Source organism: Coregonus clupeaformis, chromosome 19 (genome assembly GCF_020615455.1).
Source record: "Coregonus clupeaformis isolate EN_2021a chromosome 19, ASM2061545v1, whole genome shotgun sequence".
Lineage (NCBI taxonomy): Eukaryota > Metazoa > Chordata > Actinopteri > Salmoniformes > Salmonidae > Coregonus > Coregonus clupeaformis.
In genome coordinates, this window is record NC_059210.1 from 33031006 (window position 1) to 33052937 (window position 21932).

General features: G+C 42.2%; 1 protein-coding gene across 3 annotated transcripts; it reads left to right on the top strand.

Annotated features, from left to right (window-relative positions):
- The first annotated feature begins 1803 nt into the window (after positions 1 to 1803).
- On the top strand, positions 1804 to 21754 carry ctcf (CCCTC-binding factor (zinc finger protein)). 3 transcript variants are annotated; one of them, XM_041837386.2, is made up of 12 exons: positions 1804 to 2295; positions 3597 to 3688; positions 3891 to 4394; positions 4547 to 4889; positions 5000 to 5170; positions 5269 to 5523; positions 5619 to 5768; positions 8299 to 8459; positions 16357 to 16539; positions 16652 to 16790; positions 16905 to 17144; positions 19919 to 21754. In XM_041837386.2, the coding sequence occupies exons 3-12, from the start codon at positions 3900 to 3902 to the stop codon at positions 20128 to 20130; spliced, it is 2349 nt and encodes a 782-aa protein (XP_041693320.1). In that variant the 5' UTR covers positions 1804 to 2295; positions 3597 to 3688; positions 3891 to 3899; the 3' UTR covers positions 20131 to 21754. The 3 variants fall into 3 exon arrangements, with proteins under 3 accessions (XP_041693320.1, XP_041693319.1, XP_041693321.1); XM_041837385.1 differs by lacking the exon at positions 3597 to 3688; XM_041837387.2 differs by lacking the exon at positions 3597 to 3688 and having other exon boundaries at positions 19922 to 21754.
- The last annotated feature ends 178 nt before the right edge of the window (positions 21755 to 21932 follow it).

Below are 21932 nucleotides of genomic sequence, written 5' to 3' on the forward strand. Positions count from 1 at the left end.
GATGTTGAGATGTGTCTGTTACTTGAACTCTGTGAAGCATTTATTTGGGCTGCAATCTGAGGCTGGTAACTCTAATGAACTTATCCTCTGCAGCAGAGGTAACTCTGGGTCTTCCTTTCCTGTGGCAGTCCTCATGAGAGTCAGTTTCATCATAGCGCTTGATGGTTTTTGCGACTTCACTTGAAGAAACTTTCAGTTCTTGAAATGTTCCATATTGATTGACCTTCATGTCTTAAAGTAATGATGGACTGTCGTTTCTCTTTGCTTATTTGAGCTGTTCTTGCCATAATATGTACTTGGTCTTTTACCAAATAGGGCTATCTTCTGTATACCACCCCTACCTTGTCACAACACAACTGATTGGCTCAAACACATTAAAAAGGAAAGAAATTCCACAAATTAACTTTTAAGAAGGCACACATGTTAATTGAAATGCATTCCAGGTGACTACCTCATGAAGCTGGTTGAGAGAATGCCAAGAGTGTGCAAAGCTGTCATCAAGGCAAAGGGTGGCTATTTGAAGAATCTCAAATATAAAATATATTTTGATTTGTTTAACACTTTTTTGGTTACTACATGATTCCATATGTGCTATTTCATAGTTTTGATGTCTTCACTATTATTCTACAATGTAGAAAATAGTAAAAATAAAGAAAAACCCTTGAATGAGTAGGTATTTTCATACATATTTTTCTGAATTGTTAAAAATCTAAGTTATACCAATCAAATCATAATCTATCACTTTTCCCCAGAGGTGGTGAAGGGGGCCATGCTCCTGCAGGACCCCCTCACTTAAATGCGCTTTTGATCTGCTGTATTTGTAATGAAGCTGGTTGGTGATGGTCTGTGTGGAGAATATCAGTGTGTGGAAGGAGTACTGAAGTAAGTCATGGGGATGGAAGGTATTTGGTTGTTCCTCAGGAGATGATGGTGGTGCAGTTCCACACTCTAGGACCAGTCTGATGAGGAGCTTGTTGCCGGCCAGGGAGAAGAAGTCTGGGAAAACAGTTATGACAGTGCCATCATTCCATACTATCATTAAATGCTTTATGGGAATATATTCCACTGGAAGTGTACACATTATATAGTTGAATTGTAATTCAGTTGGCATTGTTGAAACAATCTCAGTAAATTCATATTTGGTTTGAGTGCTGATGCCTCAGTAAATCACCATGCACTTCCTGAGACTCACCATTAGGTGATATAACTGAAGATTCTTTCAGCTGTATGGGTGGTGGAGTTTTTTTTAATTATCATTATTATTGAAAACTTCTAACTGTGGTGGACTTTGCCTTTTTGAAGCAGAAAACTTCTCACTGAAACAGACAACCAAACTGCTTGTGCTGGCCACCTGCTGGCCATATAGAGTGGAATCAGGGTGTGATGAGAACCTGCATTCATTGTACATTATTTAGTTTGCAGATTGATCAGTTGTATTATATAGCACTTCAAAATAACAATTGACCTCAGTGGCTTCAATGGCTTCTTGAGTGTATAAGTGGCTCAATTTTACAGTGCAACACGGTTTAATGAGACTTGAGATTAAATACTTTATTTAAGAATGAATTGATGCAGTGCTAATAGAAACACTGCAGCAAAGTATATTTATTTACCTTATGACTGCAGCATTAAAATAAGTGATTTTCTTTAGATTTATTTTTGTTAAAAGTATATTGTCTGGCAAATATCATGCTTGGCATCAAATGTGATACGAACTATTGTAGCCTTGGGTATACATACTTAAATTATTGTTCAAACTGATAGAAAAATCTGGAAAACATTGATGACAAAAATGGAATGGCTCAATGAAATGTACAGGTTTTTAATAATTTTGGTACAACTACACATTCGGAGTGTTTATTATAGGCCTGTTGAATAAATATAAAATACAGCCTGTGACAACCGCTTTTAACTGCCTGTGATGATCATATAACAGACAGACATTGACATTCGTATGAAGTTAGAAATGTAATCAGATTGATTATATATAACCTAATAAATGATCTATTCATGACGGTGTACTGTATTTCAAAAGTAGCGCCCCACATGGCCAATCCCCATAATTCAATGTTTAAAACGCTTTACACCCACCCTCTCGCCACCGCCCCCCTTCACTGCACAGGCGCATTAACTTTCACAAGGCCGCCATTTTGTGCGGAGCCTACTCTGCAAAAGCGGGAGAGGATTAAAACTGACGGAGGAGAAGGGCGCAATTCTCAGCCATCTCGGTCTGATTGAGGAACATACTCTGGGCTTTCTGTCGAATTCAGCGAGGAATTAAACGACGAAGAGCAGGTAAAGTAACAGTACTTTCCAGAAAAGGGGGCAGTTTTGCAGGAGCTTTAATCGGCCTCTAGGTGTCACGATGGGGCTCCGGGTCCAGGCGGCAGACGGGGGGTGTTTGTCTCCCTCTATCGTTATCGAAAATTTAGCAAAAAAAACATTTATAACCCAGAAGTTCAACGAAATGTCGCAATAACGAGTATTTTTAGAGCTATATTAGTTTGCACTTAGGCAAGGATCGATCATTAAATACTTCAACGTGTTGGTTTAGTGTTTAGGCCAGGCGTCCATTTTATTTTTCTTCTTTGTGTCCTGTCTTTTTACCCTGTGTCAAGATAGAAACTCGCGGCTGCGTATGAAGTCAGCGCGCGCCAGATTGTAGCTCAGAACACGGAATTTACTAAATCGCACATGCATAATCTAACTAGTTAGCTATGTAACCATAGATTGTTAGACACCTATCTACATAACTTTGGTTTCCACGCCACTAACTAGTTTTGTTAGCTAGTAAAGCCATCAATCGAAATTAGCTATAATTTACAAAAACTGTTTACTATCAATATTGCCCCACCCTGTTAACGGCCTTGGCAAAAGCTAACGTTAGTAAACCACTTCCATTAATCAAACTAACTTTCTAATGATCTAGTTAGCTGTTAGTTTTAAAATGACCACATTAACTATAACTTCTAGCGTTAGCTAACTAGCATTTTATAACGGTACGGTCCTAGATGCAAAGACTATTCACAATTTAGCAGACGCTATTTAGCTAACGTTAGCAATATACAAGTTAGCTGGCTTGGCTTGTTGCGCAGACCGAATTCAAACAAGGAAGATGCATAACATTAATGACCCCGATAGTCATTTTCACGAGCGTTTCCACTAGTACGACGTCTCCCTCCGGCCTCAAATTAATGCGACTGTTATCTAAAAAAGAATCATCTAAATGCCTCTGCTGCCAGCTCACTGCAGTTCGTCTTCCATCCAGTGTCCGCTGTCTGATTCAAAGTCTACATTGAGCGACAACGGCACTAACGTTAACTAGCTAGAATGGATAAAAACAGGGTAGAGCTCCCTCTACAACCCGGCTGGTAGCGGTACAAAAACATGACTGCCTATATGACTTCATTTCTAATATCAAAACGCTGTCCATGTTCACTGTGAATGAATGTCACATCATACTTGTAGGTTGTTTTTGATAATACCAGGTCAGCCACATTTGCTAGACTGGCTTAACTAGTTATGAATGTGTCTCTGTGCATTCAATACATGCAGTAGGTTTATGTAGATGTTAAACTTGTTTGTCTTCCCCACAGGTTGAGTGTCAGGTAACAGTCAGGAGAGTTGAGTCAGAAATTGAGGAAGCCAAGCAGATCTAGAAAGATGGAAGTATTCCTTTCTAGTGCAGGTAACAATTTAGGAAGCTAAGGAAGTTGCATCATGTTTGAGATCTTGCCTGAACTGAACACAGTATGCCATTTTCAGTCTGTTAGCCCTAGCTAGATTGGTCATATGTCCTGGTACACTTTCAACATTTATTAATAAATGGTTATGCGTTAAGATTACATTTTTAGATTGTGTGCTGATTGGTTTTGGGATGATTCTCTCAGGTATTACCGATGGACGGAGGACCAACTGACGTTGTGGTTGTGGCCAAGGACTGCATCACCTATGAGGGGGATGAGGTGGTGGCAGACCTGCTCCAGCAAGCAGCAGAGGGGGTAATGGACCAGCAGCCAGAGGGAGTGGCTGGTCTGGATCCCCAGCAGCTGGTGGAGGAAGTCAATGTGGAGATGATGGTAATGGACTCCCTGGACCCGGCCTTGCTGCAGATGAAGACTGAGGTGATAGACGCCCCTGTGGCTACAGCCCACGAGGCCACGGTCACCACGGTGGATGAGACCCAGATCATCACTCTGCAGGTTGTCAACATGGATGAGCAGCAGCTGGGAGGCCTCGGGGAGCTACAGCTGGTCCAGGTCCCTGTCTCTGCTGTCCCTGTCACCCAGGCCACTGTAGAGGCACTACAGGGCACCTTCGTAGACACCACGGCCATGCCCAAAGATGGAAATCCTGTGATCTGCCACACCCTGCCCCTGCCAGAGGGCTTCCAGGTAAGAGAGACTGCACTTCATGGCTACATATTACATCATTCAGAACTAATGGGAGCATCTTTCCCCATGGGTGTACAACAGCATTTTGTACCACTGGTGCATATCTAAATGTACTAGTTGTAGAGAAACTAAAAACACTACTGCTTCTTCAGGTGGTGAAGGTTGGTGCGAATGGTGAGGTGGAAACAGTGGAGCAAGATGAGCACCAGGAGGAGCAGCAGGTCCAGCCTGAGGAGGAGGAGCTGCACTGTGAGCACCAGCCTGAAGATCCACAATGGGCCAAGGACCCTGACTACCAGCCCCCAGCCAGGAAGACCACCAAGAAGGCAAAAAAGAGCAAGCTGCGCTACAACACAGAGGGGGACAAAGACAACATGGACGTGTCCGTGTACGACTTTGAAGAGGAGCAGCAGGAAGGGATGCTCTCCGAGGTCAACGCAGAGAAGGTGGTGGGCAACATGAAACCCCCCAAACCCACCAAAATTAAGAAGAAGGGTGAGATTACCCCTTCTTTCTGTGTCCTTTGTTGATGGTGAATGTTGTAACTCAAGTTGTGGTGTTGAATGCCTCTGCAAGTGCTGACTCAAGGCCTTTGTGTGCTCCAGGTGTGAAGAAAACATTCCAGTGTGAGCTGTGTAGCTACACCTGTCCCCGCCGCTCCAACCTAGATCGACACATGAAGAGCCACACAGATGAGAGGCCCCACAAGTGCCATCTGTGTGGAAGGGCCTTCAGGACCGTTACCCTGCTGAGGAACCACCTCAACACACACACAGGTATGGTGTCATCATAGTCACATTGACAGACAATCCTATGTTATGAGTCCTGTCCATGTTACCATGTTAGATACCATTATAACTGTTTCTGTTTACAGGTACCAGACCACACAAGTGTCAAGATTGTGACATGGCCTTTGTGACCAGTGGAGAGCTGGTCCGTCATCGTCGCTATAAGCACACTCATGAGAAACCCTTCAAGTGCTCCATGTGTGACTATGCCAGTGTGGAGGTGAGCAAGCTAAAGCGGCACATCCGTTCCCACACTGGGGAGCGTCCGTTCCAGTGCAGTCTGTGCAGCTACGCCAGCAGAGACACCTACAAGCTGAAGAGACACATGAGGACACACTCAGGTGACTGACCTGATTGACACACTTGTGTAAACACAATTAGTGACTGACCTGATTGTTCAACTTGTGCACTCATGTTTTCCTGCTTTGTTTTCCAGGAGAGAAGCCGTACGAGTGCTATATTTGCCATGCCCGTTTCACCCAGAGTGGAACCATGAAGATGCACATCCTGCAGAAGCACACAGAGAATGTGGCCAAGTTCCACTGCCCCCACTGTGACACCGTTATCGCCCGAAAGAGTGACCTGGGTTAGATACATTTACGTCATTTAGCAGATGCTCTTATCCAGAGCGACTTACATTTTTATTTTTTCATACTGGTCCCCCGTGGGAATCGAACCCACAACCCTGGCGTTGCAAACCAACTGAGCTACATCCCTACCCTGGACGACGCTGGGCCAATTGTGCGCCGCCCCATGGGTCTCCCGGTCGCGGCCGGCTACGACAGAGCCTGGATTCGACCAGGATCTCTAGTGGCACAGCTAGCACTGTGATTCAATGCCTTAGACCACTGCGCCACTCGGGAGAGTGACTAGATACCTAGTCGTTGACTTTTGGCCTGATTATCCCAGTATGATGACAGCATACCGTAAACTTCATTGTGACTAGGGCTGTTGCGGTGACCGTATTACCCCCACACCGGCGGCCACAAGTCATGAAGGCAGTCAAATTCCACGTGACCGTTTAGTCGCGGTAATTAGGCTTCTCCAAGCTCTGATGCTGCTGATGGTCATTAGTAGCCTACCAAACTTGCGAACTGCATGGTACTCAGCACTATTGTCCCTCTAATCATTCTGACATCAATGCGAATGTGTTTGAAAATCTAATCAAACACTTCATGAGAGCCCATAAGCTCATGTTGCGCAACATTTCTATAGGCTATGCAATTGCGTGAGAACAGAGTGATGGGCTCTACTAAAAAGAGGAGGATCCCATCAGCTTTCTATAGGCATACTATATTTATTTCTCAACTTTCCTAATATTAAGCACATTGCTTATATTTACAATATGAGTGTAGCCTAGCTGGCTGGCATGAAAATTAACCACGGGGAAAGCGTCCTCCATTTGCTATTTAAGTGCATAGATGACATGTTTCGATTTAGGTGCATGATAATGGTCCATTATAAATCAAAACAAATTTCACACATATTATTTAGTATATGTAAAGACTATTAAATCAAGAATAGTCTGATGGGTGACAATATTAGCCAATCACTTGTGAATTATATATCATCACTTGTGAATGATGCCCAGCATAAGAAACAATACCTTTTTTTTGTGACTTTTTCGAATCATAGTCGCACACCTCATGTAGCATAGCCCATAGGCCTATATCTTTTGATAAGGTTTGTATCACAACTAAAGTGGCCAAATAACTTCTTAAAATTAAGCGCATTAATCCTCTTTACAAGGGGTGTAGAGCCTAACTGGCATACATAAGCAGCCCGTGAGTTTCAAGTTTGGGGAAGATAATTTTCACCAAAAAAATGCACCTTTATAATAAAAGCATTACATGCATAATTGCATTTGCGGTCACTTTTGAGAATGGTGTTTTCCAGCTAATATAACATTTGCGCTTATAGCCTACTGCTATGTGCGCATTGCTGTGCTTATAATGTGAAGAAATAGCCTAATAGTTTATCAACATTTTAAACTAAACATTCTGATCTGTTGCGTCAGCCACATTGCATTTTTTTTTATGCTGGTGGTTGTATTAATTTGGGATCTATCGTATCCCACAACTGTCCCAGACTGTTTGGAATATTTATTTCTCTAATAGAATATGTCAACTTTTGTACTATGGGGATGGTAGATTGACATAGGCTAGTGCTTTTGCTGTTCGTTAGGCCTACTCATCTTGTTTGCTGACCAAAAGTAAATGTGGACAGTTCTTCCAATATCTACTGGCCGCAAAAGGCATGGATTTTTTTAGGGTGCATTACGGCCACAAAGGGAATGCCGCCGTGAAATTCGAGGCATTATCAAGTGCTTGTCAAATTGTGAATGAGAGACTAATGAAGTGTGTACAGCCTGCGCAAAAAACAAAGCAGAGCTCAGCCTTTCAAGCGACTTTTTTCAAATCATCATTAGTCGCATCGTGTAGCCTTACACTGTATTAAAAAACATATAGCTCAACGTTTGTAGAACAACTAAAGTTACATTAATAACTCTAAATTAAGCATATAGGACTACCTATTTCTTTGTTAACTGCGCAACACAGAATAGCCGCATGTGCGCACTCCCTCAAATCGTTTGGAGAAAATATTTATATTTTATTCAGCTTTGTTCAATTGTATTCTTCATACTATAAAATAATGCCACAGAATTCTAAGAAAATCTTGTCTGCTAAATGAACTAGTGTAGCCAACAGCCATTTGGCATAGCCAGATCAGGACCTAACATAAGGACAACTCAGAGTATGCTATTCTGTTCTTCTGAAATAGACTACATTTTCTTCATATCATGCTTCTTTAGATCGGTCTAAAATAAATAATGCATTTATTGTGAAGGTGTAGGCTATATTACATAAATTTATTATACTTTTTAAAATGTAGATGTTCCAAAGGTCTGTGTCAGTGGCTTGTAGGCTATGTGTGGAAGCCAGGAGATTCTAAATGTGTTTATGTTAATTAACAGAAAATTCCAGTGAGACCGACAGTTATTTGCTTGACAATCACCGGCTGATGAAAGTTTGTGACCGCCACAGCCCTAATTGTGACTGAACTTGTTTATATAGATGACATCTCTCTCAATAAGCTGGTTTTACCCCTTCCTCCAGGCGTCCATCTGCGTAAACAGCACTCGTTCATTGAGCAGGGCAGGAAATGTCGTTACTGTGATGCTGTGTTCCACGAGCGCTACGCACTCATCCAGCACCAGAAGTCCCACAAGAACGAGAAACGCTTCAAGTGTGACCAGTGTGATTACTGCTGCAGACAGGTGAGGTCCTGCTGTCTCTAACCTGGGATGATAGAGAATCTAGACAGGAGTAAATGTTAGGGGTGTGAACGTTTAAACCAGGGGTCGGACCAGGTTCAGGGATCAGAACCAAAAATGATTAAATTTTTCTAGGAACATAACCATTATTTTAAAAGCATGGGAACCGGTTAATAACCTTTTACGTTCCGGGCATTTTTTCCAGTCTCACAAAAAAACTAAACAAAGCACCTATGCAAAGCCCTCCTGTCAATCAGAAACTTCTTCCAGTGTCTGCCTGCCATCTGAAAATCTTTGCTTGTGTGTGCACGTGTAGGCTTCCTGCCTCTCCCCCCTACGACGCTGTAGCCTAGCCTCTGACGTAAAAAGCGTAATTCAAATGATTGGGAGAGATTTTTAATTGGAGAAGAAAGGATTAACTTTTTTAATGCTAGTTAGTGATAATATAGTTATCACATTTCACATTGGATTTATTAACAACAAAAAGGTAAGACATTTTTTAAATTCTGCTGCCGCTCTGCAAACACAAGCTTGTTAGCTAGCTAGCTTCTCTGGTCCAACGTTAAGTCAACTCTGAAGTTCAGACATTAAATGTTCCTCCATTGAAGCTGCTCCTCCTTAGGTATAATTCTGCTTGCCTAATTCAGATAATGCATGTCATCACAAGATGCCCAGCGCTTCAAGCCAAGCCCTCTTTCCCCATCCGCAAAATTTTAGTTGCATCTTGCGCCTTGTCTTTCCATCACGCATGTAAACAACTCACTGAACTATAGCTTGCCCGCCACATAGCAAGCAGCTCTATCCGCACTGCATGATTGGTGAAGTAATTTAATGTCGAGCTAAATGTACAAATATATGATTTCAGAGGTTTAAAAGGAACAGAAATAAATTATATAAACCAGTAATTTTTTGTTATTGTAACCAGTTCAGAACTTTATTTTACAGGTCAGAACAGTGGAACGAAATGAAAAAAAAGAATGGTTCTGTTTAGAACAAAACGATTGGAAAATAATTTTGGTTCCAACCCCTGGTTTAAACTTTAAAACTTTAAAAAATGAAATGTACAATGGGGAAAAAATGTATTTAGTCAGCCACCAATTGTGCAAGTTCTCCCACTTAAAAAGATGAGAGGCCTGTAATTTTCATCATAGGTACACGTCAAATATGACAGACAAATTGAGGGGAAAAAATCCAGAAAATCACATTGTAGGATTTTTAATGAATTTATTTGCAAATTATGGTGGAAAATAAGTATTTGGTCACCTACAAACAAGCAAGATTTCTGGCTCTCACAGAACTGTAACTTTTTCTTTAAGAGGCTCCTCTGTCCTCCACTCGTTACCTGTATTAATGGCACCTGTTTGAACTTGTTATCAGTATAAAAGACACCTGTCCACAACCTCAAACAGTCACACTCCAAACTCCACTATGGCCAAGACCAAAGAGCTGTCAAAGGACACCAGAAACAAAATTGTAGACCTGCACCAGGCTGGGAAGACTGAATCTGCAATAGGTAAGCAGCTTGGTTTGAAGAAATCAACTGTGGGAGCAATTATTAGGAAATGGAAGACATACAAGACCACTGATAATCTCCCTCGATCTGGGGCTCCACGCAAGATCTCACCCCGTGGGGTCAAAATTATCACAAGAACGGTGAGCAAAAATCCCAGAACCACACGGGGGGACCTAGTGAATGACCTGCAGAGAGCTGGGACCAAAGTAACAAAGCCTACCATCAGTAACACACTACGCCGCCAGGGACTCAAATCCTGCAGTGCCAGACGTGTCCCCCTGCTTAAGCCAGTACATGTCCAGGCCCGTCTGAAGTTTGCTAGAGTGCATTTGGATGATCCAGAAGAGGATTGGGGGAGAATGTCATATGGTCAGATGAAACCAAAATATACCTTTTTGGTAAAAACTCAACTCGTCGTGTTTGGAGGACAAAGAATGCTGAGTTGCATCCAAAGAACACCATACCTACTGTGAAGCATGGGGGTGGAAACATCATGCTTTGGGGCTGTTTTTCTGCAAAGGGACCAGGACGACTGATCCGTGTAAAGGAAAGAATGAATGGGGCCATGTATCGTGAGATTTTGAGTGAAAACCTCCTTCCATCAGCAAGGGCATTGAAGATGAAACGTGGCTGGGTCTTTCAGCATGACAATGATCCCAAACACACCGCCCGGGCAACGAAGGAGTGGCTTCGTAAGAAGCATTTCAAGGTCCTGGAGTGGCCTAGCCAGTCTCCAGATCTCAACCCCATAGAAAATCTTTGGAGGGAGTTGAAAGTCCGTGTTGCCCAGCGACAGCCCCAAAACATCACTGCTCTAGAGGAGATCTGCATGGAGGAATGGGCCAAAATACCAGCAACAGTGTGTGAAAACCTTGTGAAGACTTACAGAAAACGTTTGACCTGTGTCATTGCCAACAAAGGGTATATAACAAAGTATTGAGAAACTTTTGTTATTGACCAAATACTTATTTTCCACCATAATTTGCAAATAAATTCATTAAAAATCCTACAATGTGATTTTCTGGAAAAAAATTCTCAATTTGTCTGTCATAGTTGACGTGTACCTATGATGAAAATTACAGGCCTCTCTCATCTTTTTAAGTGGGAGAACTTGCACAATTGGTGGCTGACTAAATACTTTTTATCCCCACTGTAATTGTTAATATTAATAAAACAACATGTTTTTCCCCCCACAAAATTAATATCACAGTGCCGTTATCACAAAGCTACCACTAACAGGTCCCGATCATCATAAAGGGGAAAACATTTACAAAAGGCCTACCTAACGCAACAATGCATTAGTGGTTTGTTACAGAATTGTAATGCATGTAGGGCCTCCCGAGTGGCGCAGCGGTCTAAGGCACTGCATCGCAGTGTTGAGGCGTCACAACTGCCTGGGGTTCGGCACACAATTGGCCCAGCGTCGTCCGAGTTAGGAGAGGGTTTGGCCGGGAGCTTTCCTTAGCTCATCGCGCTCTAGTGACTCCTTGTGGGGGGCCGGGCGCCTGCAAGCTGACTTTAGTCGTCAGTTGAATGGTGTTTCCTCCGACACAATGGTGCGGCTGGATTCCGGGTTAAGCCAGCAAGTGTTAAGAAGCAGCGTGGCTTGGCGGGTCATGTTTCGGGGGACGCATGACCTTCGCATCTCCCGAGTCCGTTGGGGAGTTGCAGCGATGAGACAAGATTGTAACTACCAATTGGATATCACGAAATTGGGGAGAAAAAGGGGGTCAAATTACAAAAAATGCATGTTTCTAATAATTTGCTGTGGATACAAAGCACTCTGCACTTCGTCGCTAACAGTTGGGGGAAAAAGCGCGGATTACAGAAATTATTTCCCCTGACTGAAATTGAAAAAGCATGACCGTCCCCCATTTTCCTTCAGGTAACAGTTGTGTAAATTTCAACCGCTTACCTTCCTGCCAATGACCTTGATTGGATATTCACTGACAAAGGAGCACCAACTCCATAGCCCAGCATCCTACACTGCACATTAACTAGGGATGTGACAAATGGATGTTTTTTTATGTTTAAACTGCCATTTAAATTGTATTTAATGTAATACAATTCCATGTGAAATCCTATTGAGTGGTATGACCGCTAGGGGGCAATGAAGTTCTACCGCAATCATAAAGTTGGCTTAGGCATCTGGAATCTGTTTTGTGGCTGCCTGAAAAGGCAGGTGACATTTTGTCCCGAAGACGACCGTTAATTCAAATTGACTCTAGTGTTCCTTCCATTTGTTATGTGCATTAGCGATTCTAGCCAAGTGATCACAGTTCTTCTCCCTGCATTGGCTTTTCCCTGCATTAGGCCTACCTGTCTCTCACAATATACAACCCCCCCTAAACCTAGGCAGGTTCTGGACTGAAATATGCAACAAAAACATTGTTTTGATGAAGGCAGATGGTGTATTCATTAGTCTAGGGGCCTACTTTGTTTCATGTTTAACAAAAGCCTGCCCACCGTTTAAGCTCACAAATCAAACACGGGGCAAAAAACGTGCCAAATAAGGGTATCTAATAGTAAAAAATTGGAAGAATTTTAACTTTCTAATGCTGTTAATAGGGCTTTGATGATAACAGTATCGTGATAATTTTTCCATGTCAAAAGTGAAAACACGAAGCAAACATACTCTTTGGTCCTTTAAAAACCTGCTTTATGTAACATAGTGTGGTATAGTTTGGAAAATGGGCGAGTGTGTGATCAAAATACACCATATGAGTAGCCTGCGAATGTACCTTTCAGGACCTTGTAAACTGTTGACAATAGACAAATAGACTGACTGCATCACTTTTTGTTTTAAAATAAAAAGCATTCATGTTTAAAATTCCAAATTGTTTGCACAGTCAACTGACACACAGCACTGACAGCTACACAATCTATAGGAGATACATTTGTTTTTATACTAGGCCTAATAGGCTTTTCATGGAGAGAAGCAGGCTTGCTGAATGTAAAATTAAATGTCGGGGAAAGATGCAGCGAGAGTGCATCACTGGCCAGTGATGATAACATTGTTGCACTGATGTATTAAATGGTTGCACAGGACAGACATTGATGAGCAGTGGAAAAAGAAAATCCAAACGAATTGACATCCGTTAGAAAAATGGAAATCACTTGCAAACCACTTGAGCAATGAGGCAAGCAATGACATGATGTAAAAGATGCGCAGGCTAAAAAGCGTTTGTTGTTGAAAATCTACATTTTATTTAAATATTTGTTTCTACAGGTAAAAGTCAGTAAATTAGAATATTTTGAAAAACTTGATTTATTTCAGTAATTGCATTCAAAAGGTGTAACTTGTACATTATATTTATTCATTGCACACAGACTGATGCATTCAAATGTTTATTTCATTTAATTTTGATGATTTGAAGTGGCAACAAATGAAAATCCAAAATTCCGTGTGTCACAAAATTAGAATATTACTTAAGGCTAATACAAAAAAGGGATTTTTTAGAAATGTTGGCCAACTGAAAAGTATGAAAATGAAAAATATGAGCATGTACAATACTCAATACTTGGTTGGAGCTCCTTTTGCCTCAATTACTGCATTAATGCGGCGTGGCATGGAGTCGATGAGTTTCTGGCACTGCTCAGGTGTTATGAGAGCCCAGGTTGCTCTGATAGTGGCCTTCAACTCTTCTGCGTTGTTGGGTCTGGCATTCTGCATCTTCCTTTTTCACAATACCCCACAGATTTTCTATGGGGCTAAGGTCAGGGGAGTTGGCTGGCCAATTTTGGAACAGAAATACCATGGTCCGTAAACCAGGCACGGGTAGATTTTGCGCTGTGTGCAGGCGCCAAGTCCTGTTGGAACCTGAAATCTCCATCTCCATAGAGCAGGTCAGCAGCAGGAAGCATGAAGTGCTCTAAAACTTGCTGGTAGACGGCTGCGTTGACCCTGGATCTCAGGAAACAGAGTGGACCGACACCAGCAGATGACATGGCACCCCAAACCATCACTGATGGTGGAAACTTTACACTAGACTTCAGGCAACGTGGATCCTGTGCCTCTCCTGTCTTCCTCCAGACTCTGGGACCTCGATTTCCAAAGGAAATGCAAAATTTGCTTTCGTCAGAAAACATGACTTTAGACCACTCAGCAGCAGTCCAGCTCTTTTTTTCCTTAGCCCAGGTGAGACGCTTTCTGCGCTGTTTCTTGGTCAACAGTGGCTTGACACGAGGTATGCGGCAGTTGAAACCCATGTCTTTCAAGCGTCTCTTGGTGGTGGATCTTGAAGCCCTGACTCCAGCAGCTGTCCACTCCTTGTGAATCTCCCCCACATTTTTGAATGGGTTTTTTTCACAATCTTGACTAGGGCGCGGTGATCCCTATCGCTTGTACACTTTTTCTGACCACAGTTTTTCCTTCCCTTTGCCTCTCTATTAATGTGTTTGGACACAGAGCTCTGAGAACAGCCAGCCTCTTCTGCAATAACCTTTTGTGTCTTTCCCTCCTTGTGCAATGTGTCGATGGTCGCCTTTTGGACAGCTGTCAAATCTGAAGTCTTCCCCATGTTTGTGTAGGCTTCAGAACTGGACTGAGAGACCATTTAAAGCCCTTTGCAGGTGTTTTGAGTTAATCAGCTGATTAGTTTGTGGCACCAGGTGTCTTCAAAATGTAACCCTTACACAATATTCTAATTTTGTGACACACGGAATTTTGGATTTTCATTTGTTGCCACTTCAAATCATCAAAATTAAATTAAATAAACATTTGAATGCATCAGTCTGTGTGCAATGAATAAATATAATGTACAAGTTACACCTTTTGAATGCAATTACTGAAATAAATCAAGTTTTTCAAAATATTCTAATTTACTGACTTTTACCTGTATATATTTTTTATTTATTAGACTACATGTAGCCTACATTTGAAGTATTGTTTTCAGTTGTCACACTAACCAGGTTTTCATCCAACCTTTTTATGAGAGTAAAGTACATTTCGCAGACAGGCCTGATAAAAGTGGGGGAAAATCGGTAAACTTTCCAAATTTCGACAAAACAAAATACGCTAGAGAAGGTGGGATGTTTTTGTGTTGGTAAAATGAATTATGCGAGAAATGTCAGTGGAAACGCTTTTATGCGCAAATATTGATATAACAACCATCAAATCGAAGTAAACATGGAGTCACGCGATGACATGTTGTGTGGTCCACATTACGACTCGTCAGGAAAGCATGCAGTTTATTATTAGGCTACACATTTAAATGTAAAGTTATTATGAACTTCACAGGGTGTTGAAAGTGCAAGGTGATGAGCTTGATGCTCCTTTCCAGTAAGTATCGAGGGTTTTATTCTGGTGACGTGATCATCGATGCTTGGCTGCCGTTTGACAAATACAAATAATCTCGCTCTTTTGTCCATAATAATCTCATGTAGGCTATACGTGCGCTCTAGCCAACAGCGTGCAGATACAGTACTGTATTTGTGCACGTGACAATACCAGAGCGGGCACACACCCTGAAGCACTGAATGGTCTGTTTTACCGCCTTAATAATAGGCGTGCAGTAGGGTATACAAGGTGCAGTACGATGCTTTGATCAGTTGATTGACCTTCGTAGGCTACTGTAGAACTAACTTTCCTCTAGTGTGGATGCTCACCAACGGTTTATAGTTAAAGTACCAGTAAAAAGTTTGGACACCTACTCATTCAAGGGGTTTTCTTAATTTTTTACTCTTTTCTACATTGTAGAATAATAGTGAAGACATCAAAACACTGAAATAATACAAATGGAATCATGTAGTAACCAAAAAAGTATTAAACAAATCAAAATATATTTTGGATTCTTCAAAGTAGCCACCCTTTGCCTTGACAGCTTTGCACACTCTTATTCTACAATGTAGAAAAGAGTAAAAAAATAAAGGAAAAACCCTTGAATGAGTAGGTGTGTCCAAACTTTTGACTGGTACTGTATGTATAATTTATAGTTATCGTCCTTTGTGTGGATGGCCCTTAACGCTTAAATTGGCAAATGCCGCCCTCTAGCGGATAACATGAATATGGTATGAATACAGCAGTGGTTCTCAACCAGGAATTGATAGCAACATTGATAGCCGAGTAAAAAGGGATTTAATATTCCCTGCTATTTTGTTTTAATGAGAATTTTAGAGGGGTAAGCTTACATTTTTTTGTTTTTTTTCACATGCTCTGGGAGGGCCAGGTAAATATATATTTTCCTTAGGGGGAGGGCCATCCATTTTCATTTAAAAGAGGTGTGATTACCTCCAGGTGTCCCTCCAATATAAATAACAGTCACTCCCTTATGGATACTGGCTCTATGCTGATTGTATCTACCCTTTGAACAGTTTTGAGATGGAGTTGGTAAAATTCCCCTAAGTTTTCTGTCCTTATGTATTTCTTGCTGTCCTTGCATTGACTAGGAGCGCCACATGCTGATGCACAGGCGCACGCACACAGGAGAGAAGCCTTACGCCTGTAGCCAATGTGAGAAGACCTTCCGTCAGAAGCAGCTCCTGGACATGCACTTTCGGCGCTACCATGACCCCAACTTTGTGCCCACCGCCTTTGTGTGCACCAAGTGTGGCAAGGCCTTCACTCGCAGGGTATGGACGCTTACTCAAACACAAATTAATTGAGTGGAAAAATACACCCATGTTTTGGGCATAGCCCTTCATTTTATCCTTTGGGAAAAAATAAAAATAATTATCTCCTCAGAACACCATGGCCAGACATGCAGAGAACTGTAACGGGGATCCTAGTGAAGGAGAAAACGGATCCCCACCGAAGAGAGGACGAGGTGGGAGGAAGAGGAAGATGCGCTCAAGGAAGGACGATGATGATGACGACGACAGTGGTGAGAGACCCTTTCTTATACCGAAACATATCTAATTGTAGTGTCCTATAAACTATTGCTCTTAGGATGTAATGAGATCAGTGTTAGACTCTTTTTAAATCTTCCCACCTCCAGAGGACAATGCTGATCCTGAGCTGGATGACATTGATGAAGAGGATGAGGAGGCCGAGGCGGCACTGCTGGAGGAAGAGGAGGAGGAGATGGAGTTAGAGCAGGCTCCACCCACCAAACCTATTCCCGCCCCTGTAGAGCCACCTGTCAAGAGGAAACGCGGCAGACCCCCCAAGAACGCCCCCAAACCCTCCCCGCCCGCCAAAGCCAGCAAGGCTGCCCCCAAAGTCAAGGCTGCTGCAGGTGAGATAAGTCTCCCTGATCCTATATCATGCAATGTTTAAATCAGGAATGGCAACTTTTGATGGGGGTAGGGGTCACAAAAAATCTGAACTCATCATGAGGGGCCGCAGTGGCTCGCAGGTCTGCGTACCCACATCCATACCCACACATGCAGTCAGAGCTGGCCCTAGCCTTTTGCGGGGGCCCGTAGTAAAACTTTGTTGCAAGCAAAAAAAATATGTCCACTTTAGGTAATTTCCTGCAATTCTACTAATTTTTAATGTGATCTGAGTGAGCGTGACTAACAAAATCAATCTGGGGCCCCCCGGTCGATAATTTGACCATGTTTACTACAAGATTACTACCAATCTTAAACATTTTAGCTGACATGGGCTAATTCAGTGACACAGTGACTGACATCACAAGAGAGAAACTGCTGATGCACGACAACATTTTGAAATTTCACCTTGTGTATTCTACTGTTCTAACTCAACATTAAGTTGAGACCCTGACTGAGTTCCTAAAATTGTATATTTACACACACAGTGACTTCGGAAAGTATTCAGACCCCTTGACTTTTTCCACATTTGTTACGTTACAGCCTTACAGCCTTATTCTAAAATTGATAAAAATAAAAGAAAGTTTCCTCATCAATCATCACACAATAGCCCATAATGACAAAGCAAAATTGATTTTAGAAATTTTTGCAAATGTATTAACAATAAACTGATATCACATTTACATAAATATTCAGACCCTTTACTCAGTACTTTGTTGAAGCACCTTTGGCAGCGATTACAGCATCAAGTCTTCTTTGGTATGACACTACAAGCTTGGCACACCTGTATTTGGGGAGTTTCTTCCATTCTTCTCTGCAGATCCTCTCAAGCTCTGTCAGGTTGGATGGGGAGCGTCGCTGCACAGCTATTTTCAGTCCAGAGCTGTTTGATCGGGTTCAAGTCTGGGCTGTGGCTGGGTCACTCGAGGACATTCAGAGGCTTGTCCCGAAGCACAGTCTGAGGTCCTGAGCGCTGTGGGGCAGGTTTTCATCAAGGATCTTTCTGTACTTTGCTCCATTAATCTTTGTCTCGATCCTGACCAGTCTCCCAGTCCCTGCCGCTGAAAAACATCCCCACAGCATGATGCTGCCACCACCATGCTTCACTGTAGGGATGGTGCCACGTTTCCTCCAGACGGGACGCTTGGCATTCAGGCCAAAGAGTTAAATCTTGGTTTCATCAGACCAGAGAATCTTGTTACTCATGGTCTGAGAGTCTTTAGGTGCCTTTTGGCAAACCCCAAGCAGCTGTCATGTGCCTTTTACTGAGGATTGGCTTCCGTCTGGCCACTCTACCGTAAAGGCCTGATTGGTGGAGTGCTGCAGAGATGGCTGTCCTTCTGGAAGGTTCTCCCATCTCCACAGAGGAACTCTAGAGGCCACTGTGTTCTTGGGGACCTTCAATGCTGCAGACATTTTTTCGTACCTTCCCCAGATCCGTGCCTCAACACAATCCTGTCTCGGAGCTCTACAGACAATTCCTTCGACCTCATGGCTTGGTTTTTGCTCTGACATGCACTGTCAACTGTGGGACCTTATATAGACAGGTGTGTGCCTTTCCAAATCATGTCCAATCAATTGAATTGACCACAGGTGGACTCCAATCAAGTTGTAGAAACATCTCAAGGATGATCAATGGAAACAGGATGCACCTGAGCTCAATTTCAAGTCTCATAGAAAAGGGTCTGAATACTTATGTAAATAAGGTATTTGTGTGTTTTTATAAATTTGCAAACATTTCTAAAACCTGTTTTCGCTTTATCATTATGGGGTATTGTGTGTAGATTTCTGAGGATTTGTATTGATTTAATCCATTTTAGAATAAGGCTGTAATGTAACAGTGGAAAAATTCAAGGAGTCTGAACACTTTCCGGAAGGCACTGTATATATGTGTGTGTGTGTGTGTGTGTGTGTGTGTGCTGAGTGTACAAAACATTAAGGACACCTGCTCTTTCCATGACGTAGACTGACTAGGTGAATCCAGGTGAAAGCTATGATCCCTTATTGATGCCACTTGTTAAGTCCACTTCAATCAGTGTAAATGAAGGGGAGGAGATGGGTTAAAGAAGGATTTTTAAGCCTTGAAACAATTGAGACATGGATTGTGTATGTGTGCCATTCAGAGGGTAAATGGGCAAGACAAAAGATTTAAGTGCCTTTGAACGGGGTATGGTAGTAGGTGCCAGGCGCACCGGTTTGAGTGTGTCAAGAACTGCAACGCTGCTGGGTTTTTCACGCTCAGCAATTTCCAGTGTGTATCAAGAATGGTCCACCACCCAAAGGACATCCAGCCAACATGACACAACTGTGGGAAGTATTGGAGTCATGATGGGCCATCATCCCTGTGGAACATTTTCGACACTTTGTAGAGTCCATGCCATGACAAATTGAGGCTGTTCTGAGGGCAAAAGGGGGTGCAACATAATATTAGGAAGGTGTTCCTAGTATTAGTTAAGAGCGTTGTGCCAGTAACGGAAAGGTCGCTGGTTCTAATCCCCGAGCCGACTAGGTGAAAAATATGTCGATGTGCCCATGAGCAAGGCACTTAATCCTAATTGCTCCTGTAAGTCGCTCTGGATAAGAGCGTCTGCTAAAATGACTAAAAATGTAAAATATTAGTTTTTTACATTTTGGGAAAATTGATCCGCGGGCCTACAAAAGGGGGGTAGGCCGCTAGTTGCACATCCCTGGTCTAAATCAATAGTTATAATGCCTGGTGTTATCTCTGTCTCCTCAGCAGCAGCCATCATCCAGGTGGAGGATGAGAATACCGGCGCCATAGAGAACATCATAGTGAAGAAGGAGCCAGAGGCTGAACAGGCTGCCCCAGAGGTGGTGGTGGAGCAGCCAGAGGAGGCAGGGGTGGAGACGGTGGAGCTGCCTGTAGCAGATGCTGCCCCCAATGGAGACCTCACCCCTGAGATGATCCTCAGTATGATGGACCGGTGATCTAGCCCACAGAGACCGCTCAAAGACATCCCCTAGTCCACCCTCTTCATACAATCTGCCATCTTACAAACCACTCCGCTTTACCCTTTTGTTTTTATAATTTATGTTAAACAAATCGGTGTGTTTTCTTATCACTCTCAAACCCACTTCCTTCCATGCATTCACTGTAACAGTTTAAGTTCCAGCTGCTTGGTCTGTAGAAATTTAGATTTGTTTCTGGGGGTGGAATGGTGGAGAAATGTGTAATAATGGATCCATTCTCTACTGTAATCTACTGGTGCATGGAGGGATGGTAGCTGAGGTTCGACACATGGTGGACATTGGGACTTACTTTAGGGGTCAGTTGTTGTTTTTTCCTCCAACTAATAAACTATTTTCTTAACCTGTTTGTGACCTTGACGTGGCAACAGTGAGTGCCAATAATTTCAGCCTTGTTATCTAGGACCTCATCTCTGCTGTAGACTAAAACTATTACTTTAGCTGTCAAAGGAACTCCTGTGTTTTGACACTTTTTATTCACTGCATATTCCATTTTACTTACTGTTATACTTGTCACAGATTATGAAGTTTGTAGCGACTTACATCAAATTAACTACTATAATCAGGCCAGGGACAGTGACATCCATCCACCCACAAAGTTTTAAAGACTGCAGTTATGTTGTACAAATGGTAATCTTGGTTGGTTTTGCTTGTAAATACTTTAAAAGTTTTATTACAAACATCTTAATCTTTTTCTAGGGATTTAAAGAACTTTAATGCTGGGGTAAAGGAACTCTTAACAGTAGCTGTTTGGAACACAGGCTGTATGTGGCTTTCTAATCTCTAAAGTGTGAGGCATTGCCCACCCTGTGAATCATGTTGGAGATATGATCTTCCCTGTTTTGAGCTTTTTAGCCTGAAATATCTGTAGCGCATTTATGGAGGTACAGAGGACAGCAGCTTTACTCACTCTTAACCTACCTAACATCTTGACTGCATGAACTAATGTTAGAGGTTTTGAAAGATGACCATGTACGTTTTGTTTTGCATTTCAAGATAAGGTAAAGAGATTGTGATGTAAATTGCGCCCATATTCTGAAAAGCTTTAATCAAGTTCTGTGTGAAACTGTAAAGGAGGGAGGTGTCCAATTGAACTAGCTTCAGGTCTTAACTGTAAATGAAAGATGATTATTAAGGCTTTGGTAATCTTGTGAAGCAGAATGTTTCTCCCAGTTCACTGTTAATTTCTCAGATCATTTTGTCCTAACTGCGTAGTTTTGTTGTGGGATGTATACAGGAGCGGTCAGAGGGCCTTGTGAAATTCTGATTTAAGACGTTCAAAAAGGGGAGGAGAGAACTGAGGGAAGGATATTTTGTATAAAGGTTGTTACTCGTTTAAGAGAACTGTCCTTTCATAGAACATTTTAATGCTGGTACAACATGAAGCTTCCTTCTATATGTAATTGCATTTAAATTGCTTTTGTCAAGCTCTTAAAAATTCTAGGTTGATGCATTTTTGTACCTGGCTGTACTGTGTGAATTTTACAATGATCTGAAAACCAACATAAAACATGTATTATGGCTGAGAGGGCATGTTGGTATGCAGAATGTATTGCTGTACAGCTAATAAAAAGATATTGGCCTACTCCTGTTTTTTTCTTTGTATTTTTTGGTTTTTGAAGTTCTTCTCTTTACATTACTATGTTATTGCAGCAGATCATGTAGGGATCTTTAGCAAAGGTGATACTGAAAGGGTTGTCATTTCCTGTCTCAGGGCTCCTAGCTTGCTGTGGTTTCACTCTGAGTGGTTGACAGCAGCAGGA